Source organism: Eleginops maclovinus, chromosome 9 (assembly GCF_036324505.1).
Source record: "Eleginops maclovinus isolate JMC-PN-2008 ecotype Puerto Natales chromosome 9, JC_Emac_rtc_rv5, whole genome shotgun sequence".
Lineage (NCBI taxonomy): Eukaryota > Metazoa > Chordata > Actinopteri > Perciformes > Eleginopidae > Eleginops > Eleginops maclovinus.
In genome coordinates this window covers 23,774,411-23,801,188 of record NC_086357.1, presented here as the reverse complement: position 1 = coordinate 23,801,188, position 26,778 = coordinate 23,774,411, and the positions used below count along the sequence as shown (strand labels likewise).

Genomic DNA, 26,778 nt, shown 5'->3' with positions numbered 1-26,778 from the left:
GTTGTTGATTGGTCAACCGCTTAGAGATGTCCCGCCCCTTAGCCTATCACGTACAATGTGTTGGACAGCTTGCCAATAGAAGTGCGAGTGTAACATGGTGATGTCACTATGTTACAGAAGAAAGGAGGGGGGTTTCAGGCAGGGGGTAAGAGAAACTAGATTAAGTGTGCACAAGTGTAGAAAATTAGCAATTTAGAAAAGGAGAAATCCGAAGGTGAAAGCAAACAGAACACCGTTCTTCTTCACAGTCTCAGACTCATACCTCCGTATTGCATCTTGCCTGTTTAATACAGTACTGTGTTTGTGTAAAGTGAAATACCAGCCTTATGTTTCCCAAACTGTGTGTTTGGCGACACATGGAGGCTCAGGAAGGAAGAGAGTTGAATTCATCTCACTTAACAAACACAGCCTCAGGGGTAAACCTTGCCAAAACACCTTCAAACTTCCTTCAGCCTTCAAAATAAAACACAGAAGTGTGTCGCTTCACAGCCGTGCAACAAATGGGTCATTAGACTGCCATCGTTCATATTGGTGGCTGGGACATTTTTTTCCCATAGCTACAGGAATGTGTGGACATTTTCATTTCAAAGGCATTTCCTATCGATATTTTGAGAACGAGATTTGTATTCTGAAAGAAAACACAGGAAAAGGCTTCGCTTGTGTTGTTGCATGCTTGACTGGTGTTGTATGTACACCTGTGCAGAGAGCAGGGGCTCACATCCCACCCTGCAGGAGGGGGCTGCACTGTCATTGATGAACGCTCCACTCCACACTGAACAGAGGAACCGACAACATGTCCTGCCTCATCGGAGGGATGCTCCTCACTCTGTGTCTGCCTCAAACTGTGAGTGATTTACTTTAACTTACCGTCGTTTACAATGAAAGAAGACACACTATTGATTTTGCCCCATGGGAAAGTTAAGGCTCTCTTTTGCAGGAAAATTGGCAGATGTGTTTCCAAAAAAAGAAATCAGCTGAATCTACAAATGTTTGCCTGTTTCTCTCCTTTCTCCTCTCCTACTCTCTAGATTTGCATTTTAATTACTTTGCTTTTTCACTGAGCTTTAATCTAAATCATCACAACAAACTATCTGTGTGTGAGCGTGCAGCAGTGCGTGAGAGCCTGCATGCCCTGTGTCTGTCTCCAGGCTCCTGATTAGCAGCTGTTTGGTTCTTCTCAGGTCCAAAGTCATTTTCTTATCATTAGCGTGTGTTGCATAACCAACTGGTATGTGTGTTTGTGTGTGTGTGTGTTTGTGGTTATCTAATAGAAAATGCCAATATCCTATCACAAGCATAGATTTTCCAATACATATGCTTACCATTTATAATTGGTAAGTATGTCCATGTGTTAACATAACCTTTCAGATCTCTGGTGGAGATTGAGTGCATGTGTGTGGCTCGTGGGTTGTAATTATATGTCGACCTTTTAATGTGATTAAACTTTATTGACACATGCAAGCAAGGAGTTTACCTTTCACCATTTAAAGAATATCAAAACAAAAAATTCAGGGAGAGCTTGAAAACCCACTGGGCAAAATTAAAGTCTCTACCTTAATAATTTCAAAACCTGGCAATGTGGCAGAGCACTGGTTTCCATGGGGTTTAAGCCTATGACGACAGGTGGCAGCTAAGACTCATCTGCTCTGATGATCTAACAATAAGATTTCCACATGATTAGGAAAAATCATTACAACGCAATTACTGGAAAGGTATATAAAACGTGTCAAACAACTTAGATATAGATTTTGTATTCCTAAACAGTGAATACTCATCTGTGACCTCTTGACCTGTGTGACATGCGCTCTCATTTACTGTTATTTGGTCAAAATTGGCGTTTGAATCATATCATTCATTGAGCTTGCTGAATTTGCTACTGAATATATATTTTTAAAGAATTGTTTTGCGTTTTATCAGATACCACAGCTGAAGATGCATAATTAAAAGGAGGGAGAGGGAATCGAACCCCTGCCAAGGACACACTGATCCTTGGCAGGGGTTCGCTTGAGTCCTTTTTCTGAGAGTTCAAACTAATTAAATTGATTTCAAATTCTGCTCCTGATTTGTTGTATCTTGCAGGCTATTTGTTAGCCTCTAAGTATTTGTGCATCCTTTAAGTGAAATTTCCTGCTTTATTAAACTCCATCAACCTCCACTGTCACATCATCAGTATTTTATGAATCAGATCAAATGTCTGAGAGCGCTGATGAGTCATCTGTATCAAAATAGAAAGGAGCTCACTCTCGAATGGTTACTTTAACTTTGGATTTATTGTAAGACAGGAAAAAATCTCTCATCTGTGGCGGAAGAAAGCTATGGACAGCGTGAAGCGAAGCAAAATGAAAAGAGACCAGGGGCAAAAACACCAAGAGACTCGAGGTAAAGGTCAGGCTCTGTTTAGGAGGAGAAAGCACTTTCACAGACTTCAGAAGAAACATTTGAAAGAGCAGATAGAGATTTATAAAGAACTGTCGTATAAACTAAGGAGGGCGGGGGCTTTTTGTATAGGGGGACCTTGAAGGAAAGAAGGTTGCATAGAAATCACAGGATTGCAATACATTCAATAATTTATACAAAAATAACTACATAAATATGTATGATGATGGATAAGATTAACTCTTTTCTTTGCACATGCACGCACACACACACACACTCACTCACTCACTCACTCACTCGGTCACTCGGTCACTCGGTCACTCGGTCACTCACTCACTCGGTCACTCGGTCACTCGGTCACTCACTCACTCACTCACTCACTCGGTCACTCACTCACTCGGTCACTCACTCACTCACTCACTCGGTCACTCACTCACTCACTCGGTCACTCACTCACTCACTCACTCACTCACTCACTCACTCACTCACTCACTCACTCACTCACTCACTCACTCACTCGGTCACTCACTCACTCACTCACTCACTCACTCACTCACTCACTCACTCACTCACTCACTCACTCACTCACTCACTCACTCACTCACTCACTCACTCACTTTATTGAAATCAGGGAAGCTAATACCGCTGAGTGACTTTAGTTGTGTGATATTACCATTTTATTTACTCTATCTGCTGTGTGCTTGTTGAAGAAGTAGGATGTGCAGCAAACCGTGCACACACTCGTATTGACATCCCCATTCCGACTGCCTTTTTTTGTTTGTATCAAAACAGCTTTATTGGGTTATTATTACCACGGCCACCTCTCTAATTTCCATAACAGTATAGAGAGACGGGGGAAGCAGGCGGGCAGGTGGTCTGATGATCAGTGTGACTGAGGGAGAATGGGAACGGGGCAGAAACTCATCACCGCGCTGCACTTCAGTGTATTCATTCTCACTGCTCAGGACTGTGGAGAATTAAAATGAACTACCAGGGTCCATTACAACACCACACGCACGCACGCACGCCGCACACACACACACACACACACACACACACACACACACACACACACACACACACACACACACACACACACACACACACACACACACACACATTCAAAAGGAAACACAAAATAGCCGAATGGAACATGACAAGAGGAATATTTGTCCGGTCAACTTCTTGGTTGCATATTGAGTTTTCCCAAATATATATCTTACCTTACATACCTTCACTAGTAGCCGACATATTCAAATACAATATAGGCTATATAGTGCATTTTTTGAAGTGAGTTATGTAAGAATTTACACACCAGTACTGCGTTTGTACGATGAATATATAAAGAGTGTAGTGAAGAAACCTAATCATTATATTTTATAATATGTAAAACAGTTCCTTCCTAACTGAACTCCAGAGACTCTGTGTGTGTGTATGTGTGTGTGTGTGTGTGTGTGTGTGTGTGTGTGTGTGTGTGTGTGTGTGTGTGTGTGTGTGTGTGTGTGTGTGTGTGTGTGTGTGTGCTCTCTTTCTGTCTGACTGCACATGTTTTATATATTTCTCTCCTGTGCCACAGTGCAGCGGCAGCAGTCGTAAAGTGCACCTCATTTTCTGTATAAAATAGAATTCAACATCTGCAAAGTGAGCCAAATTCAATGGCCTCTTTTTTTGTGTGTGTGTGTGGGGGGGGGGGGTAGTTAGTGGATAATGGGCTCTCAGAGAACATTTTTACAGCGGACCACACTGCTAACCTCGCAGTGTGAAGAGGCCTTTATTTTTTAGTTTCATGGCACATGTTATCCGGACTCACCTTACACAACCCCCCGTTTTCATGTTTCCTTATGTCCGTTTCTGTGTCTTAAACGCTGCACAGTGTTCCACTTTGTAGTTAAAATGCACGCCAGCATTGTTGACTCTTGCATTGTTCCTCTCCCCCTGCCTCGCTTCCTCTCACCTGCACACTATTGTTATGTAGAATAAAATGTCTTAACAGCATGCCTTTGTATATTAAAAAGCCATGTGGTGCCATTTAGCGGGTGCTTTTGTGCAATGTGCTTTATTGTAACATGAGTGCACACGTCTGCTTTGAATATAAATGCCCTTACTCTGGCTCTTCCTATTCAATGTTTAAATACAACACAGCCACAGTTTAGCACAGAACAATATATCTGAATACATGTCCCACCTTGAAACACATTTACGGCCAACTAGCTGCAGGAGGCAGCGTATACCTTGTCTCCCTCACCTGTCTTTGAACAGAAAGAGCAGAAATTGGAGCAGAAATTGCACAATGACACCTCTCATTAAATTATTAGCATTGCATTAGGAACAAAGAGGTCTGGCTGCCATTCTCTCATGTTACCTTCAAAATGTTTCGTTGATGGAGGGACAGATGGTTGCATTATCTTGCGACTTATTCGTAGTGAATAGGGGGAAAACATGTTTCCTGTCCTACAACTCTCAGGAGCATTGTGTGTAATTTACGACTACTTTTCTGTATAAAGTGGTTTGTTATTCTGCACAAACACAAGCTTTTCTTTTCTAAAAAACCTATTATGTGTGTGTGTGTTTGTGTGTGTGTGTTGTGTGTGTGTGTGTGTGTGTGTGTGTTATATTGTGAACAAGTTGACAGTTGAGTAACAAATTGAGGAGAAAGGGGACCTAGGTGAGTAATTGCTTTGGAGAAACATAAAAGAAGAGTTTCAGTCAAAAACACTTTCAGCTATGGTTATCTGTTTTCAAATTGTATCGTGATGAATTTCAAGGCGCAGCTTTATTTTTGATTGGATACAGAGCGTTTTGGGTTCAAACCCTTCAAATGCTTTGGCTTTAATGTGACTTTTAAATGCCGACTGTGTTTGTGGAGGCACCTGTTCACCTATAGCTCGATTAAATTAGGGGATTAGCTTTTTATCTACTGACACTTTATGGGAATATTTTTCACTGTGTCAAAGAATTGAATATGTTTGTATCCAAACCCCCTTTTGAAACTGCTGAAATATAATTTTCTAACCAAACTTTGATGATAAATACATCTACATTTTGGACACACATCCTGTTTGTTTCCTGCCAGAAAAACATTTAGCTTTTTATTGTCATTTCCAAGCCTTTTTTTGCACCCAGTTAAAATGTTATGCACACCATTATGATAATAGAAAGCTATATCTATGCAAAGCTTACTCAGTTATGAAATGTCATGAAATGGCTCCAGGTGGGTTTGTTTGGGTGCATATGTTGCTGTGTCCCCCTCAGAGAAACTCAAAGATCTGTTTAATGGAAATGTTTGTCACACACAATTAGTTCATCCTGTTGGAAGGCATTCATAAAGCTGTTGGGGGAGTCTCCAGAGGGAACGTTGTGATCCCAGAAGAGTATAGCTTCTGAAGTTCATCTTCATTAGGAGTTCCCTCAGGTATTTCAAAATGCGACGAATCCAGGACAAACATCTGTATTTTTCCCTCTGTGTTAGATAATATTCATCTTCTCAGACAAAAAGAGAGAGCCTCTAAACCTTTGCTTTAGAAGAACTCTTTCACACACACACACACACACACACACACACACACACACACACACACACACACACACACACACACACACACACACACACACACACACACACACACACACACACACACACACACACACAAACACTTCTTTCATTCTTGCTGACATTGGTCCTAACACAACAGTATATAAGGGCAGTGATTTATTGGTAAGTAAAACAACTTGTGTTTGAACCGGGATCTCTTCCTTCCATCCGTGACATTTTTCTGCTAATTTTGTGGTAAATTCTCAACAAAGTAAGTAAGTCTCCCTATAACTTGATGCTGCAGCACTTAACATAATACCTCTGTACAGTGTGCAAGACAATCCCATGTGTTGAAGTTCCTCATACTGTAGACTAAGACAGAGACCCTAAATGAAACAACTGATCATTTTCTCAGAGACTTCTATACAGTGAGACATCTTTTTGAACCCAGTGTTGTCGCCTCCTGCTGGATACGTAAAACAGGATGCATATTTACGACTACTCCACCTTGGCTTTTGTTTCAAACCATTGCAATGCTTAGATAACAATGATTGAAAAAAACTAAGGAACCAAATGAAAGCAGATATCATATGCCCAAGTGTTCGGATACATTTACAGCCTGAAGATAGGCACTCTACAGTAGCAACCGTATGGAAGACTGGAAAAAGGATGCTGCCTGCTGCTTTGACCTTTACATTTAAGACCATTTAGGTCCACCAGCAACATGGGATAAAACCTACATGACACTTTAAAGATCCCCTGGAAGTTGAGCTCATTCGCACAAAATCCTCCACTTGCCAGTACTGAAGACTGAAGGTGAATTGTGACCTTAGATTGGTCTAGTGGACCCACTTCTTCCAGAGCTGCCACTTTGACTCCTTTGTCTTGCCTTCCTATCATCTGGAAACCCTTCTCGCTACCCATTCTGACAAACACAAGCATTTTATATAAATATCCATACTGCGCTTGATACCCTTAGTAAGTAATGCAATGATCAAAGTATGCCCATCCTTTCTCTACAGGTCTCATTGTCAAACACAACATCCGGCTTAGAAGCAGCAACGCTTAAAAACACACACTCATATACGTCATAAACGGCTGACCTAACACAGAAAAGGTTACAGACTGAGATACAGTTTTATTTTCACACACACACACACACACACACACACACACACACACACACACACACACACACACACACACACACACACACACACACACACACACACACACACATTTGCAGTAAAGCCGAACACATGGTTCCCACATTCATCATAAGCATAACCTCTTCCACCCTCGATCCACCCTCTTCCCTACGTTACTCTCCAACACCCACCTTACATAAGTCCTTCTCCTCCCCACGAAACAAGACATCCTCGTTTGTTTTATTCTGAGATAAATGTCAGTCAAATGCAAACACAATTATGCCGTTTTAATTTGGCATCGGGAAACGGAGGGAATGAGCAGCGAGGCAGTAAGAGAAGGATCTTTGAGGGTCACTAAATGGATAAAAAGACGATGTATGGAGGCCAGGACAATCTTCTTTTTTGTCCATAGGGACCAAATCATGTAGTGAACCTTCCCCCTCTCTGTGGAGTCAAGCGAAGGATCATGTAGCTTAAGGTCACAGACGGAACAGGTGAGCTTTGCCAAAAGGTTACTGTGAAAGGCAAAGTGACGGAGGGAATGTGTTTTTATGGATTTAAAGAATGAGGACACTGATTCAATGTCTGTATGAATATCTCCAAAAGAGCATCCCTTACTTCTTTCCAACTTCTTTCCTTCAATCCTTCCTTCATTCCTTCCTTCATTTCTTCTTCTATCCTTTCTGTCTTTCTTCCTTTTTCCTCTCGTCCTTCAATCTTTGTTTCTTCCTTCTTCGATCCTTCCTTTCTTTGATCCTTCCTTTCCTCATTCCTTCCTTCCTATCCTTTCTGTCTTTCTTCCTTTTTTCCGTCCTTCCTATCTTCCTTCCTTCCTCTCTTCCTTCCCACCTTCCTTCCTTCATTCCTTCCTTCCTTCAATCCTTTGTTTCTTCCTTTGATCCTTCCTTTCCTCATTCCTTCCTTCTATCCTTTCTGTCTTTCTTCCTTTTTCCCACCTTCCTCCTTCCTTCCTCAATCCTTTCTTTCTTCCTTTCTTTCTTCTCTGATCCTACCTTCCTTCCTTCCTATCAATCCTTTGTTTCTTCCTTTCTTCGATCCTTCCTTTCTTTGATCCTTCCTTTCCTCATTCCTTCCTTCTATCCTTTCTGTCCTTCTTCCTTTTTTCCGTCCTTCCTATCTTCCTTCCTTCCTCTCTTCCTTCCCACCTTCCTTTCTTCATTCCTTCCTTCCTTCAATCCTTTCTTTCTTCCTTTCTTTCTTCCTCTGATCCTACCTTCCTTCCTTCCTTCCTTCAATCCTTTGTTTCTTCCTTTCTTCGATCCTTCCTTTCTTTGATCCTTCCTTTCCTCATTCCTTCCTTCTATCCTTTCTGTCTTTCTTCCTTTTTTCCGTCCTTCCTATCTTCCTTCCTCCCTCTATTCCGTCCTTCCTTCCTTCCTTCCTTTCTTCGATCCTTCCTTTCTTTGATCCTTCCTTTCCTCATTTCTTCCTTCCATCCTTTCTTTCTTCCTTTCTTTTTTCTTTCTTTGTTTCTTCCTTTCCCTAGGTCTTCTCGAGCCTGCACCCTGAATGCGAGTACATATTCCAGCTGGAGAAAGAGGAGCTTCACTGCCTTCAGTCCATCTCCGATCAGGGCAACAGAAGCACAGAAGGTGTGTGTTTTCAATTTCAAAATCACCCTGCAGCCCCCCCATATGAATCCAGGCGTGTTGCGTACAAGAGTGTAAGCTGGAATAATTGCTTCTCAGAAAGTCATCAGTTGTCAGTGTGTCTCGACTGCACTGGGTGATCTATCACTGTGAAGCATCTGTATAGGAGACCATTAAGGCTAGTTACACAAGGATTTATGTATGTAATCTATCTCAAGTGAAAGGTCTCACGTGGAAACCTACAGTACTTTCTCATTCTTGTCTTAATACAGTTTAAAAGGAGGCAGATGCTATGTCTTTGAAAAATGCCCATGGTTTTAGTGTGCATTATACACCCCATTTACCTCCGCTGTATCCCCATATATATTTTAACTCTGTGTAGGCAGTGTATGACGGATTCAAGTGCTTACAGATGCCTGTTTATGGAGTTTCTCTTTTGATGTACTACCTTGATAGACACCGACTTAATTTTTTGTTTTAAACCTTCTTGACGAAAAGGTTGTCAGCCATTCTGGGATGCTGTCACCTGCTGGCCTCATGCAGCCGTTGGGGAAACCGTCCAGAGAGGATGCCCTGCCGTCTTCTCCCTCTTCAAAAACAACACAGGTGACTAAAGGTGGAGGAAGGCTGAGTGATGTGATAATGAAGAGAGCAGCGAGAGTCAAAAAAGGACATTGTTGCTCTAATGAAAGTGTGTTTCCGATACGGATCATTTCATGAAGCGTGTTTATTTATTTATTTACACTGATTAGTCTTTTCTTTCTGAATGAGACTCACGCCTGCAGTCGGTGCTCACGCTTGCTTGCATGTCACACTCGACTGAAATCAAATTAGTTTTTCTTAAAAGGTAAATTAGCAGGGAAGGGAGTGTGTGTGGATTGTGAGTAAACATGAAGTACCTTTATCTGTTGGGGAGGATATATATTACAGTTTCTAAAGATGAGTCTTCAGATAGACGCCCTTTACAGGACAGAAAGATTACCCTGTTTACACAACGCAAGGATTCAGCATGATCAGATCAACAGTAAAAGGCTTATATAACTAAACTGCATATCAGGCTAAAAGCTTTACCCATATTTGGGTCAAAACAGCCAGATGATCCAATATAAAATTATGGAGAAAGACTTTGCCCGCTGTGTGCGGTAGATCACCAAAAAATGCATTTTTAAACGGTGTTGGTGAGGATAGACTGTACAACCATTCCAAACAACACTTTTACTGAGGCCCAGTGGTGCTTTCAGGCCACATGCTATATCTAAATGCTCTTTTTATTGTTATTGTATAGCACTTTGAATGGCCTTGTGTTATAAGGTGCAATATAAACCTACCTTGCTTAATTTTGCATTCATGTTTTATTGAAAGGATAGTCAGAGTGATTTCCATGTTAACAACAAACAAGTGTTCACCGTCAACGAGAACCAGCGCACTTGTGCAGTTCTAGATCAGCAAAAAATGCAAATGAAAACCAATTCACATAATTCTGATACTGTTATGCATCAGTGTTAAGACAGAGGTGTGTTGTGTTGTTCAGATTGGAAAAGGAAAATAGGTTAGATACCTCAAATGCTGGTTTCTGGCCCTGCTGGAGATGGTTATATATCACATTACCAGGATCACTCAAAACCTTTGCTTTCTTCACTTCGACAAGTAGGTGAATGTAATCTGAAGGTGATCTCTTTATGGCCGACTCTTTGATATCTTGACCTTTCACCACAGGTTCAGTGAGCCGCAACTGCACCAGTGGAGGATGGTCCAGAGATTTCCCCCCGTACCACATCGCCTGCAGTGTGGATGATGACATCCCCGAGGTGAGAATTGCCAGGGGTGAGGCTGATGAAGAGGTCCGATCACAGGAAGGGAAATTGAGAGTATGGGGGTCGGGACAGAAAGAAAAGCAACAGGAACAAGGACACTACTAACACAAAAAGATCTTATAGAAACAGGAACAATTACAGACAAAACTAGCTAAATTAGAAAAGAAATGCACTGTGTTACACAAGGTGATTGAGACAGCCTGTCAGACTGTAATTGGCCATATTCCCTTTTTGTTTCTTTTCAGGATGGTTTAGATTTAAGTATGCTAGGTGCATCACAGGTGCAGAAAAGAAAATCTATTCTAAATAGATATTATAAATGCGTCTTATGTAAAAATACTTCTGCAAGGGAGTGAGTGAAACAAATGTCACACGTCCGATAATAGCTGAAATTATCCTATTTCACAAAGAGAGGATTGGGCTTAATCGTGCTGAAGGTGCGTTTGGAGGATAATCGTCAGAAAACTTTGGTGCTTTAGAGAAAGAGCTTTTGTTGTGTGTTAAAAAAATACCTCTTAAGTCTTCCGATAGCAGAGATGGAAAGTCTCTAATAACAAGTGATGATGTCGGTAGCTTTTTGGAGTTGATTCAGTAGACTGCTTATTCCTGCTACCTTTAAAATATGGGGAAAGTGTTCATGATTTAATGCCAGACGTCTACTCTTTTTCTGGTCCAACCTAAAGATGCCATTACAATTTAGGCCATTTTGTTGTTTTAAAAGAGGGGCTTTCCTGTGATTATTGCAGTGTCATATATCCTTATCCAAACAGAACCTTACTTTTAAATCCAGAAAGTGAAATAATGTTAACATATTTTGATCTCTGCAACCTAAATGAATCCTGAACTTCTCTGCAATTTGGGGTCATTTTTTTCAGCTATCACATTTAATTCACATAGGAGTATTATCCTGTGTTGTGAAACATCTTCTCTCTTTCCCTCTGCTTTCAGACAGAGCAGTCATACTTTGCCACAGTGAAGATGATTTACACCGTCGGCTACAGCATCTCTCTGGTGGTGCTGGCTCTGGCTGTGTTGATCCTGTTGCTCTTCAGGTAAGAACATATTACATTTCAAAAGATTATGGTTTTACAGAAGTAAGACTGGTAGACTTCAATTCCATTTTTTATCAATACATTTTGGATAAACCTTTAAGTCCATTTACCACAGAGACCCAAGGCACTCTAAGCCTTGACACTCTCCCACTCACTCAGTTAGTGGCCGTAGTGTGAGCCTTTAGCTTGTTTTGACACATTTAAAAGGTTGTCCAAGTAAAACTAGGATCATTTGGATCATGCTTGCACTTTATTTTCAAGGGTAAGAACAGAAGATTGACACCATTCAAATTTTTTTAGGCTAAAAATTAAACAAGAGCTAACAGGTGTTTAGCTTATTTTGGTTTAGCTTAGCTTAGCTTAGCATAAAACACCGACATCAGGAGGAAAGAGCTTACACCTCTAAATGTGACAAATAAACATATGTTGTTTCTTTAATCTGTACCCAAACAGTTTTGTGAAAAAGCAAAGCCGTGTTTACTTTGTTCACGTTTTTAGCTTCTAGCTTTTAGTTAGTCTGGTTTGCTCTAGCTTCAGGTTTTGAGATATGGATTTTCTTATCTAAATGTTGCCTAAAAAGTAAATAATTTCTATTAAGGAAGAGGGTAGTTTCTGTTGTGAAAGTCAAAGTAAAAAACAAAATATAATTACATCAGTTGATGGTGTTAATACCCAATCATATCTGTCCATAATACCTTACGTGCTTCTCCTTTATCTGTGTCATGCCTCTCAGTCTCAATAATTTCTGTCTTGGATTTGGACCCTCATTGACATGGATCTAACAGCTGCTGTAGTGCACTTAGCAGCTGATTTACACAAAGTCAAGGGTCTTCTCATGTATCCCACAGAGCCAGGCCAGGCAAAACAACAAAGAGAGGACAAAGCCCTTGTGACATTTTCCAGCTGGGCCATCTCATAAATCAGTTTTTGGTTTAACCTATTTAAAATTGCATTATCCAAACCTGCATGTCTTTCTGAATTGTTGTTGTTTTTGATGTTGTTCCTAACATTATGCATCTCCATATTATTTCTGTCTTAACCATTTTCCCTGAACTGATATACTGTGTAAGCTGCCTTTCTAAACCATGCACACTTAGGCATATTGAAAATATTAGTGAGCATAAGAAAGTACTGAAATAATGTGCTGTGAAGCAGAATTTATCTGGACCATTTGGGCGACTTGTATGCTAATCAAAGCATCTGGCGTTGATATTTCTGTGCATCAACTATATCTTATCTGCAATTTCAACAGGAGGCTGCGTTGTGCCAGGAACTTCATTCACATCCAGCTCTTCATCACATTTATCCTGAAAGCTGTGGCTGTGTTCATAAAGGATGCAACTCTTTTCTCGAGTGAAGACACGAACCACTGCACCCTTTCCACGGTAAGATAATGAAAAGAGGTTCATAGTTGCATAAAGATATTCCCATGGGCAGATTCCCCCGTTGCTCTCATTGCATTATAATTCCCTCTGTGTCTTCCTTTTCCTTTCTTTTTGTCTAGTTTGCCTGTAAGGCCTCTGTGGTCTTCTGTCACTACTGTGTAATGTCCAATTTCTTCTGGCTCCTGGTGGAGGCACTTTACCTCAATTCCCTGCTGCTTTCGTCCTTTTATCACAGTCGTCCGTGCCTCTGGGGCTTCAGCCTGCTGGGATGGGGTGAGAGAACTTAACATGCAGTTACCTCCCCTTATGTTATGCTGACTGAGGAACACAACTTCCTATAACTTAAGTCGCTAACAGGCTAAGTTTGGCTCACCACTTTGACTCGTTCCAAAATAGAAGTCTTAAGTGCTGATGTTCATATTTTATGATAATAATAGAAATGATAAACTCAGGCTAAATGAGCGTTTGGGCTCTTACACGGACTTTGGTTCGTTTTTGAGATATCCTAAAGCTATGGCATCCTGTTTAATACTTGGGATATAAAAAGACAGTTCTATATATTTGACAGCTAATTTAATTTACGTGTATTTCAGCTCAATGTGAGTTACACTTCTACAGGAAAAGAGACATGCTAAGATTGGCAAGAATAACTGTTATCAATGAAAAGTGCTCTCAAGTCTTCATTGGTTTGTGAGATCAACAGTTTATTCTGTTTATGCAGTGTTAGTACATGTTGTGAATACATTTCTGATATTTATTATCATAGAAAATAGATGTCTTTTATTTTAATGATATCTTTCATTTGATGCTTCAGGCTATTTTTCTTCTCAGGCTACAGAAAAATGTGCATTGCATGATTTACAGTTTCCAGTTATTTTGGAAACTATTTTTATTCAACTTGTTTCAATCTACAAATAAGTATAGCCGTGTACTTAATGTTTCTAAACAGCGTCAATCACAGGTTCTATTCTGCTTTAAGGGGCTCTCCCTTTCCTGTAGTGTGTTTATCCAGCTTTTTGTGCATGTAAATGGTCTGCAAAGGCTCACATTCCCAAATTAATGACATCACTATGTAACACTTGAGCTTCTATTGGCTAGCGCTCCCACACATTGTACGTGATAGGCTAAGAGGCAGGACATCTCTAAGCGGTTGACTAATCACAACAGACCCGGCCAGCTAACCAATCAGAGCAGACTGGGCTCTGGTTTCAGACAGAGGGTGAAAAGAGGAGCCGCAGCACAGGCAGGATGAGAAAAATAAAGAGCCTTTTTGAACATTAAAGCATGTAAACATACAAATATGGACCTGGAAATTAGCATAATGTGTCCTCTTTGACATTTTGAAATGTAATTATTTCCAAATATTATTATTTTTTCAAATTTGAAACAAAGTGCCGAAATACATCACACTGACCACTCTCATCCACATCACAGCATGAGGCTTACAATAACAGTTTGAGGCCTCAACAGTGTGTTTTTTAAATAATGCTTTATCCTCCCAAAGCAGATGATGGATTTTAAACTCGACAATTAGATTTGTATTGCGGTCCTTTGATCCAAAAAAGATTCACGTCTTCAGGGGCAACAAGAGGCAGACAGATTTTATTTTAAAACAGCCAGAAACTGTCCTGGCTCGGTGGCATCAGCTGTAATTACGAAACAAACTGAATCAGAGTTTGAATCCCTGTGGCAGTCACTACTAATGTATTCGATTATGTTTGTGGGCTGGATGTTTCTGTCACTTAACTTTAAAAAGAGTGCAATTCGTCCTAGTGGTTGCGAGGCATGAATTACACATATTGTAGTGCAACAAGTATTGCCTTTGCTTTGTGTTCTTACTGAAGCAATACTGATATTAAAGAGGTTGTTATTCAACAGCCTCACACTCCGGTGAGTCTCTGAATATGTTTATTGATTGCCTTTCACTGACATTACTTTTGCTTCTCTGCTTTCCCGAAGGTGTACCTGTGCTCTTCATCGTCATGTGGATTGGATCCAGGGTGTATTTTGAGGACACAGAGTTTGTAGACACTACCGCTGCTACTTCTTTCTCCACAAGTTATTTCTTATATGTTATTTTTCACAGCGTAGCAGCAAAAAAGCATTTTCCAAGATGCAATGTTATTTAGTATTGCTCTATGATGAAGAAAAACACCTGAGGTGTCATTTGCACTCACTTTGTTCTCATTACTATTTGTTGCTGGTTATGAATTGATTAACCGTCATTGTACATCACACCCTAAAATAACTGCAAATGGACTCAAGCGCACGTTTCATAATGTCTTTCTAAACTAGATGCTGGGACATCAACGAGGACTCGCCCTATTGGTGGATCATCAAGGGACCGATTGTCGTGTCTATAGCGGTAAATGTTCCTATTGTGCAGAAAAACAAACTGAACGACTGACCCTTCACAATGCATGCGATGGATTACCGATAGGATAAAGTGTCCTCACATCAAACCAAATCAATTAAACATCTGGCTACTCAATCAACTAGTACCTTGTCTCAATAGCCACGGAAAGACAAGTTGTATTTATTTAGCACATTTCAAAACCAAAGCAATTCGAACTGCTTTGCAAATAACTTTATGAGCATTAAGACATACTGCCAAAGAAAAATGTATTCAAACTTTAAGAGCAATTTTGTAATATAACTGTATACTAATACTTGTACATATACAAATCACTGCTGTCTTCTAGCAGCCACTACATTACTTTGTTTGTAATTCTGCTCCGTACCTGCTTGTAATGGTTAATTATTATTTTATTTCTAATTTGTTTGTCAGTATTTCTTTTGCCCTAACAATGTAAATGTCCCCTCTATGGGACTAATAAAGGAATTCTTATTTAGAATCTTATTCTGATTAAAACAGTCATTAAAAACACAAGAGGATAAAGTTAAAACAAGCTCAAATAAGACACTAAAATCATAACAGTTACAGTGCAGTGTCAGATATAACCAGTTATTTGATTTAGTAAAGACAGCAGCAAAAATAAGTTGTTAAGTGTTAGGTTGGTAATTCTTCTCCCACACCTTTTTAATCAACAGGTCAATTTCCTCCTCCTCATGAACATCATCAGGATCCTGATCCAGAAACTGAATCCCCGTCTGATCCACTTCAATAACTCGTCTCAGTACAGGTAATGTTTGTCTGCAGAATCAGCCGCGACACAGCGTCTCCTCCCTCAGCCATTACTCCATTTATCACTTTCATCTTACACAGAGTCGGATTTCCAATGTTGCGCCTGTGTGACTTGTTTATCTTCATCTATTAAGCTTTTAAAGTCTGACGAACACATTTTCAAATAGTTTTCTCTCCCTTTGAAACCATTTCAGAGGGGCGCTTTGATGTAGGGAGAGATGCAAATTGATAGAAAACTTTTGATACAGCACACTGTGTTATGTATAATTCATTCAGTCATTTCTGAAACTGAAACTAGGGAGTCTGGCCACGTCTACCTTTCCACCTACCTGAATCGCAATGCCTAAATGAAACAGGCTCACTAATTGGCTGAAAGTGTTCAGGGACATCATGCATATGCAAATCGTGTGAAAGACAAAGGCATGTAAATAGAGTGTTTTATTTACTTAATTGTGCCAGATAGAATGATATTTTCCTCATGTGAAAACATTAACTGTGCACTCACATTTGTTTATCCTCCCTTTGAATGACGCACCAGCCTCTACCTTTCACCTCATCAACAAAACTGTGTACAGACAGACACACAAACATCCTGTTGATTGGCACCTGATGCGTGTCTGCGTAGAGGATGCTATAGGAGTAGCATTCAGATGAGACAGAAGGACTCCCTGTGGTAGCTTCACCTCCTGCATCATGTTCTTTCTCCCCTCTGTGCAACAGACGCCTCACTAAGTCGACCCTCCTCCTCATCCCTTTGTTCGGCACACACTACATGGTCTTCAATTTTCTGCCTGACTACTTCAATGTTAACCTGCGCCTCTGTATCGAGCTCTGCATGGGATCCTTCCAGGTACACACACTTTTAACTTTGTTAAACTATTGGGGTTTAAAACCTGCCTGCTTTTTAAAGGGCTATATAAATGATAAAAACTTGAAACACCAAACAATATATTAGATCCATTTATGACATTATTTATTGAATTACTTTAAAGACTCATTGGATTCGCTTTTTTTTGGCACTTGCAGTAAATAAAGTTGAAATTAGAAGTTGTCATTCACAGATCTGTTGAATAAGGTACAGACACTCAAACTTAAAATTCTGTGAGCAATAAAAGAATCTACAGCCATGCTAACATCTCTTTGAGGCTTAACTCAATTAGCTCACAGTTACATGCTAACATGCTCACAGTTACATGCTAACATGCTCACAGTAACATGCTAACATACTCAGTTGCATGCTAACATGCTCACAGTAACATGCGAACATGCTCACAGTTACATGCTAACATGCTCACAGTTACATGCTAACATGCTCACAGTAACATGCTAACATACTCAGTTACATGCTAACATGCTCACAGTTACATGCTAACATGCTAACATGCTCACAGTTACATGCTAACATGCTCACAGTTACATGCTAACATGCTCACAGTTACATGCTAACATGCTCACAGTAACATGCTAACATGCTCACAGTTACATGCTAACATACTCAGTTACATGCTAACATGCTCACAGTTACATGCTAACATACTCAGTTACATGCTAACATGCTCACAGTAACATGCTAACATGCTCACAGTTACATGCTAACATACTCAGTTACATGCTAACATGCTCACAGTTACATGCTAACATACTCAGTTACATGCGAACATGCTCACAGTAACATGCTAACATGCTCACAGTAACATGCTAACATGCTCACAGTTACATGCTAACATACTCAGTTACATGCGAACATGCTCACAGTTACATGCGAACATGCTCACAGTAACATGCTAACATGCTCACAGTTACATGTTAACATGCTCACAGTAACATGCTAACATGCTCACAGTTACATGCTAACATGCTCACAGTTACATGCTAACATACTCAGTTACATGCGAACATGCTCACAGTAACATGCTAACATGCTCACAGTTACATGCTAACATACTCAGTTACATGCTAACATGCTCACAGTTACATGCTAACATGCTCACAGTAACATGCTAACATGCTCACAGTTACATGCTAACATGCTCACAGTAACATGCTCACAGTAACATGCTAACATGCTCACAGTTACATGCTAACATACTCAGTTACATGCTAACATGCTCACAGTTACATGCTAACATGCTCACAGTTACATGCTAACATGCTCACAGTAACATGCTCACAGTAACATGCTCACAGTCACATGCTCAGTCATGCTAACGTGGTGACATTTAGTAGGTAGCCTGTAGTGTTAGTCTTATGATTTGATAATTAGCCCTTAAAACAGCTGGGATTGTCATTACTTTACCAGGTATTTGGTCATAAAAAAAGCATTTGAAGTGAAATTTGAGCTGTTAAAGTCAAGGGATCACCAAAGTGATAAAACAAAACTCACCCTGAGGTGGTGTTGAATGTCTGTCTTGTAATTAGCTCCTTTCCCCCTTTCTGTGAAGTTCAAATTGTCTAGGCACATGAATGTGGCATTAATAGACTGGTAACAAACGTGCATGTATTACTTTAACCCAGACTTTGGTTACGGAAAAGCTAAGTCCAGTTTAAATGGGAGATGCATTTAGAGTATACATTGCTTATGGTCTGCTTATTAAAGGAGTTTCAACCAAATACTGTCTGTGTGAGAAAACATGATGGTAGGATATTCCAGTGGTTACAGTGAAGCCTTTTAGCTCCTATTTTTCCATTTTATATGTAGGCTATTTAAGTGTGTTCAACCCTTTAAATGATGTGGACTATTCCTAAATGTGTATGATGAAGACCATCTCTCTTACAGGGGCTTCTCGTAGCGATTCTCTATTGCTTTCTCAATCAAGAGGTCAGTACAATCCACAACACTCTCAAGTATTTACTGTTACATATGCAACAAAGCACGCAGGTAATTTACAGCTCTCTGTTGCGTAATACACACGGGTAACCCGATACCAGTGAGGATGAGTGGGTAAGAGATGTCACGGCTGAAAAAGCTCAATAATTTACACTTCCCTCACTTCATAAGCAAAGGACCTTGAGCACATATTTAACCACCACGTACAAAGACACTGTCTCGGTACACAATAACTCATCTGCCTGGTGCATTAGGGCCTCATGGGTAGTACTTGGGAGACACTTAATTACTACACAGACTAATGGTTGAGGTAATTGAATCCACATTGCTATCCTCTCATAGATTTAAGACACTGATTAAAACAATCCAGCTGGGGTTTAATCGTGAAGGATGCTCGTACACCAGGGGAAATGTGTGATAGCCAATGCTTTATAAATGGTTGAGTGTCAGACAGAGGTCCACTTATACTTTGTTAAATTTTGTTAGGAATATTACAGTGACACACTTACCACATATATTATCACAAAGGTTTATATCGCAGTACACTCAACATAACTATCAAACAAGACATGCAATAGAAAGAAGATTCGTATTACCCACATCTAAATCAAATATCAGACAGAAAACAGTCATGTACAGAGCCATGGTTAGCTGGAACTCGTTACCAGTCTACATAATTCAGGAAAATTCTCAAGTACATTTTAAAAGGTTGCTAAAACATTATATGAGCATTACAGAGTAAAATGTAACTGTGCCTGTGGTTTGGCCCTGTGATGATGGCTAAAATGTGATGACCATTTTTGTTTCACTTCATATACCATTGTTCATATGATGAAATGAGTTGTTCTATTTTGCTTTTAGTTTTGTTTAATGTTTGTTCTGTGTGTGTGTGTGTGAGGACCCCAGGAAGAATAGCCAACGCTTATGCTAGTGCTAATGGGGATCCTAATAAAGAATAAGAATAAGAATATACATTTTGTTAATACCACAATAACATTGTGAATCAATACCTGAGATGACTTGTGTTGTGCTACACAAATGATCTAAATTCAGTGTTTAAGTTTTGCCCTTTAAGACATGAAGATCTCTAGTTTTGTGTTTTTGTTTCATCGATGAATATTTGGCGAAATTAGGATTCTTGCTAAAAGAAAATCCATTTAATAATTATGCAACACTTTTCAGTTCTAAAAATATGAAGTACCAGAGTATTTCTTGGCTAGGTGCCGTTGTCTGGTAATGGTTATCCTTCAAGCCCCCAGGAAGTGCACATTTTTGTAGTGGCCTTACAGCCATTGAGTTATATCGGGATAAAGACGTCTGTAAATCAGTGACATTTTAAGTCAAAAACTAAATCAGCTACCCAGTACAAACACTTTTATAGCCCCTTACTTAAATAATTAGGGTTTAAAAGATGAAAATGTGCTTAAAGCTGAATCCAGAGTTACTTCAAAACAACTATAAGTGCATTTGAGTTGCAACAGCATCCTGTTACTAGTTAGAAACCCCACTAATATTGCATTTTCTGTATGTCTGTACTGTCAGGTCCAAAAAGAATTGCACATGCATTGGCTGAGGTGGCAGGAGCGGAGCTATGGTGTGGTGTCGCCGGCTGCTAAAGGCAGTCAGATGGACACACCCTTCTAGTGATGGCCTTCACAGCTCCTCTGCTTATTGGAAAGTCCCACAGGATTGTCTCTGTACACGTGATCATCTCCAATAGGCTGCACAGTGCGCACAGTACTAGTTTGAAGCCATTTCTGTACATTTTTATTCCATTTTTAAAGACTGTTCCTCAGAAAGTAGGATGAAATCTCGCGACACTTCACACGCACATTTCAAAACAGATCCGGCCAATTTCTTTTCCCTTAAGACACTGTGAACACCTTCCAGATTTCCTTGGGCACCTCTCTGTTTTGATTAAAGAATGGGGAGTATGAGGAGCGGAGAGATTACGCTAATGAATAAGGGAGAATTAATTGGCAGGTAATAGTTTCTAAGTAACTTGTTGAGTGTGTACCTGGATTGAGTCTCTGATAGATGCTAAAGACAGATGCATTAGATTCCATGTATCACCGATGCTGTAGCGTAGCCTGTTTAAAAATGTAGTATCTCACAAATAATTCATCACTCAGTTGACTCAAACAGCAATTAAAATGGGTTATTATTGATGTAATTCAACACATCGTACTACATCATTCATATTGTAACTTACATTGATTATTTTCAGTTGTGTAGCACACAGGGAGATGAACTTTAAGAGTGTATGTATATATTTATCGTTGTTTGATATGTATTTATTTATTTGTTTTTATATACTAATGTATTCATTCACAGTGCGTATCCATGTACAAGTTGATTACCTTTATTGCAGCTCAATGAATGAATATCTTATGATACGCACTAGTGTCAGCTGCTATAGTGTGTGTCATTATTTTTAAATTATTTGATATATATAAGACGTCATACAACGCTTTGTCCTGCATATGAAGAATGATAAAAAGGGATATACTGTATGAGTGCCATCAATAGTACATTTACAGATCTATTTTTGTTAGAAATTGAAATAATTGTTTATGCTTTTAATGTGTTTTAAGCCACAATACTCTGACAGTGGAGTTTATTTTATGTAAAAGCATTTGTCTTAAACTGAATGTGTAAAGGAGTCAGGCCTTTCTCTGTTGTTGCATTTGAAAGTTGCTGCTATTCTTGTGCCTCTCTGAGTGACGTTTTATTGCCTCGTGAAATTAAAAGGTTCGTGTGAGTTAAAGCATAAATATGTTCACGCAGCTTGTGAACGGCTCTCTGCAATCTCACAACGTGTAAATGTCATCAGCTGGCAGCTAAGAAATGTCAAATCAATTATGTAATCACTGATACTAAAACCTTACTTAATTATTCATGTAGATTTCATTTCCAAAGATGTCATTCATAAAAAAACAATATGAGAGTATTTTGGAAATGTGTGCTTCATATGGAAAACCTTAATAAATGTTATCATTAAAGCAAAACAACTTTAAATGTGTTTCATTATTATTATTATCTTCTTGTGTTTTATATGTTTGAGTACAGATTTTAGAAAATATATTTCAAGTTATTTATTGTTAAACTACCAGTTTTATAATTAAGGAGGACATATTTACCTAATTTTCAGGTTCAATTTGTATTGTGTGCCTCCATCGTGACATGTCTCCATGCTTTAAGGTTCAAAACGCTCTTTATTTTTCTCATAGCCTGTGCAGCACCTCTTTTCACCCTCTGTCTGAAACCAGAGCTTAGTCTGCTCTGATTGGTTAGCTGGCTGGCTCTGTTGTGATTCGTCACTGTTTACAGATGTCCCGCCTCTTAGCCTATCACGTACAACTTTTTTTGAGTGCTAGCCAATAGAAATGTGAGTGGACCAAATTGGTGTCATTATGTTGGCAGTAAACAAAGGAGTGGAGGCGTTTCAGGCTGGGTGGGTTAGGGAGAGGTAAACTCCCTCTGGAAGGAACTTTGGGATTTTAGCCTTTGAAGACAATTTAGATCAAAAGGTAAAACAACCGACAGGAAAGGGAAACTCCCAATAAATTCAAACCTAAATTACTTTTGCAGATTATTCTAAGCTGTTGGCTGCTGCAACTGAATACAAGGCTTTTCCTCCATCTCTGTCCTTACATCATACAGTAGTTATAAACTGTGTGTCGTGTGATCAAACATAATGATTGCAAAATACACGTAGGCACAATGCTTATACAATACAAATGACTCACTTGTGTTTAATAATCAATCATGCAGCCCCAATTAGAAAAAAAAAAACCTCGGTGTAAATGTACTCTAAACTTCCTAAAGGAAAGTTTCCCTCAAAGATGAAAGCCCCAGATGTTTTTACTATCAGTCAGGGTGTACCAGGCTTTTTTCTTTACCTAATGAACTCTCATGTGAAGTCTCTTTGACCTCCCTTACTCCCCGGCTGACCGAGGCTCTTGACTGCTTTATGACCCGCATGTCAGGGTTCAGAGGAGGGTGATAGTGATCCGCCTGCGGGCCCGACTTCTGCTCGACTTTAGCGCTGGTTTGGGATTTGAGGAATGGGAAGTGCAGAGTTTGCAGACAGGATGTGGAGTCATTGCTACAGCTACAGCCCCCCCACACTGACACAGAGCTGCTTCAGGCTGCACGAGTCTCCGCATCTGGAGAAGATAGGAAGCGCATTTTGGCATCTGGATAACTTTCTCCGTCTAACTCCTGGAAACACACACCGGTTCGAGTAGATCTAACCCGGGTGAGTTCGCTTAGTTTGTTGCACTCAGCTTGTGTATCGCATCTTTAGCCTGCCCTATAAGTTAGTTTCACGGGAGTAGCGTATTTACATGATTTTTCAAAGTTTTTTGTCGCTCTTGTAGCTTTCATATTTTCAATTTTCAAAGAGCTTAATGTAAATCCTGTTGCAGCTGCTGTACTTTTCTTTTGTTCTGTGCAGACAGACAGGGGGGTGATGTTAACTTAATAACAGGGTGCTCTTAACCCTTTGTTGTTCTGCTTGCCTGAACATGCACTGTGAGGCTGCAGCTGCACACAATTCATCATCTGAGTCCAATTTAGCTCTTGGGGTCCTGGCTGCAAAGGTTTTCTGCACTAGGGACTATTTCCCCTTGGAGTAATTGTCACAAGCTCTCATCTTTAACTTTCTGATTTATTAAACACTGAGTTGTTTCTTCTTTTTCCTCAGCAGATAACCCCCTCCTCTACACAGATGCAGGCGATGCCTCTCCTCAGCACTCTCCTGTCAGCCCTGCTGCTGGTTCTGTCTGTGTCCGAGCTTCTGAACAGCGCTGAGGAAAATGAAAATGAAGTCTTTAAACACCCAGAGGCAGAGCACACCCAGAGCCAGGCCAGTGACAAGATAAATCCTCCTTGAGTGTTTAGTTTCTTATGTTAGAAATGGTCATCTTAGATGTGATGTGGATTAGTTGAAATCAATGTGTTGGTTTCAGGTGATGGAAAATACCATTGGAAATCTCAGTGAGCCTACACTGAGCAACACACCCAGCACAGGTGAGTTTTGGGGATTTTGTAACATTGTCTTTACCCCTTTAAGGTTTCTCTTAAAGCTTCACTTCTTTCTTTTTACATTAGCATTTGAATCCATGACGACCACAGTCTCTCCGAGCACCAGTCTTCCTCCCCAGTGTCCGGGAGACCAGGTGAAGCTGGAGAACGGCTGCAGCTGTCCATCTGGCATGGTGAAGGACGGAGACAACTGTAGCTGCCCTGTGGGCTTCACTCCGGAGGGGGCCGCAGGGTGTAAAGGTGAGGAGAGGCAGAACGAGAGTTTAACTGAAGTTGATGTGTGTTCAGTATTGCATTTAACTCGGGAATTAAGTGTGTTTAATTATGCCTCTGAAGAATTGTAGGCAGCCCCTGTTCTGCATTTTAAATCAGGGCTTCAATTCTCATATAGAGCAAAGGGTTATTTAACTTTGTCTTGTTATAGGTTAAAAAAAGGATTTAAATGTATAGTTTTTTTTAAACAAATTACAGCTTTATTGTCGTAATCATACATTATGATGGCAGGGGAAATTAACGATATGTTTCATTGATACCCCAGAAACATACAGAATAAGTAAATGAGATGACCTGACATCAAATGATGACTTGTGTAGTGCAAGCGAATAAATGATCATATTCAGTGTTTTAGTTTTACCTATCAAGTCTGAACTTTTCATGTATTTTTGGTCTTTTTTAAGAAGTCTTGCAAAGAGTTTGATGAGAAGGTCTGAAAGGGGTACCTACTATATCAAGAGAGACAAACCTCCTTCAAGAGAGTTTTTTCAGATGTTTTTGCTGTGTTCTCTTTTACGCTTTCAGATTTTCCTAAAATGTCTCTGTTTTCATTTTCACATCAGCAGCTCCCCTGACGACCACAGTCTCTCCGAGCACCAGTGTTCCTCCCCAGTGTCCGGGAAACCAGGTGAAGCTGGAGAACGGCTGCAGCTGTCCATCTTGGCATGGTGAAGGACGGAGACAACTGTAGCTGCCCTGTGGGCTTCACTCCGGAGGGGGCCGCAGGGTGTAAAGGTGAGGAGAGGCAGAATGAGCGTTAATTGCTTCTCCTTTTTTAAAGTGAGATGAGAAGGTCCATACCACTTTCATGTCTGTTGATTTAATATAAGGCTATAGTTAGCAGCCAGTTAGCTTAGCTTCATGTAAAGACTGGAAACAGTGTTAAAAGTTAGTGTGGCTTCATCTAAAGGTAACAATATCTATCTAACACCTACTCGAAGACTCACTAATGAACACAATAGTTAACAGTTCATCTTGTTTGTTAGATCTCCAGTTTCACAAGGGCTTGAGTAACAGAAAATGTACCAATTTACCTTCTATATCAGGCCACACATCAACTTTAAGAGAGTGTTTTTGTTTTGCTGCGTTCTCTTTTACCCTTTCAGATTCTCCTAAAATGTCTCTGTTTTTATTTTCAGCAGCTCCCCTGACGACCACAGTCTCTCCGAGCACCAGCGTTCCTCCCCAGTGTCCGGGAAACCAGGTGAAGCTGGAGAACGGCTGCAGCTGTCCATCTGGCATGGTGAAGGACGGAGACAACTGTAGCTGCCCTGTGGGCTTCACTCCGGACGGGGCCGCAGGGTGTAAAGGTGAGGAGAGGCAGAATGAGCGTTAATTGCTTCTCCTTTTTTAAAGTGAGATGAGAAGGTCCATACCACTTTCATGTCTGTTGATTTAATATAAGGCTATAGTTAGCAGCCAGTTAGCTTAGCTTCATGTAAAGACTGGAAACAGTGTTAAAAGTTAGTGTGGCTTCATCTAAAGGTAACAATATCTATCTAACACCAACTCAAAGACTCACTAATGAACACAATAGTTAACAGTTCATCTTGTTTGTTAGATCTCCAGTTTCACAAGGGCTTGAGTAACAGAAAATGTACCTATTTACCTTCTATATCAGGCCACACATCAACTTTAAGAGAGTGTTTTTGTTTTGCTGTGTTCTCTTTTACCCTTTCAGATTCTCCTAAAATGTCTCTGTTTTTATTTTCAGCAGCTCCCCTGACGACCACAGTCTCTCCGAGCACCAGTGTTCCTCCCCAGTGTCCGGGAAACCAGGTGAAGCTGGAGAACGCCTGCAACTGTCCATCTGGCATGGTGAAGGACGGAGACAACTGTAGCTGCCCTGTGGGCTTCACTCCGGAGGGGGCCGCAGGGTGTAAAGGTGAAGAGAGGCAGAATGAGCCTTAATTGCTTCTCCTTTTTTAAAGGGAGATGAGAAGGTCCATACCACTTTCATGTCTGTTGATTTAATATAAGGCTATAATTAGCAGCCAGTTAGCTTAGCTTCATGTAAAGACTGGAAACAGTGTTAAAAGTTAGTGTGGCTTCATCTAAAGGTAACAATATTTATCTAACACCAACTCGAAGACTCACTAATGAACACAATAGTTAACAGTTCATCTTGTTTGTTAGATCTCCAGTTTCACAAGGGCTTGAGTAACAGAAAATGTACCTATTTACCTTCTATATCAGGCCACACATCAACTTTAAGAGAGTGTTTTTGTTTTGCTGTGTTCTCTTTTACGCTTTCAGATTCTCCTAAAATGTCTCTGTTTTTATTTTCAGCAGCTCCCCTGACGACCACAGTCTCTCCGAGCACCAGCGTTCCTCCCCAGTGTCCGGGAAACCAGGTGAAGCTGGAGAACGCCTGCAACTGTCCATCTGGCATGGTGAAGGACGGAGACAACTGTAGCTGCCCTGTGGGCTTCACTCCGGAGGGGATGGCAGGGTGTAAAGGTGAAGAGAGGCAGAATGAGCGTTAATTGCTTCTCCTTTTTTAAAGGGAGATGAGAAGGTCCATACCACTTTCATGTCTGTTGATTTAATATAAGGCTATAGTTAGC

General features: G+C 40.3%; 2 protein-coding genes across 2 annotated transcripts; both read left to right on the top strand.

The window, feature by feature from the left end:
* The first annotated feature begins 688 nt into the window (after positions 1–688).
* On the top strand, positions 689–21,900 carry ghrhrl (growth hormone releasing hormone receptor, like). The gene is made up of 13 exons (XM_063891714.1): positions 689–844; positions 8,564–8,669; positions 9,165–9,272; positions 10,383–10,474; positions 11,429–11,532; positions 12,785–12,917; positions 13,037–13,190; positions 14,877–14,937; positions 15,213–15,282; positions 15,969–16,060; positions 16,783–16,912; positions 18,839–18,880; positions 20,432–21,900. The coding sequence occupies exons 1-13, from the start codon at positions 794–796 to the stop codon at positions 20,531–20,533; spliced, it is 1,245 nt and encodes a 414-aa protein (XP_063747784.1). The 5' UTR covers positions 689–793; the 3' UTR covers positions 20,534–21,900.
* A 1,986-nt stretch (positions 21,901–23,886) lies between these two features.
* On the top strand, positions 23,887–26,697 carry LOC134869165 (balbiani ring protein 3-like). Its single transcript, XM_063890616.1, has 6 exons — positions 23,887–23,923; positions 24,005–24,178; positions 24,775–24,946; positions 25,351–25,521; positions 25,926–26,096; positions 26,501–26,697. The coding sequence occupies exons 3-6, from the start codon at positions 24,877–24,879 to the stop codon at positions 26,695–26,697; spliced, it is 609 nt and encodes a 202-aa protein (XP_063746686.1). The 5' UTR covers positions 23,887–23,923; positions 24,005–24,178; positions 24,775–24,876.
* The last annotated feature ends 81 nt before the right edge of the window (positions 26,698–26,778 follow it).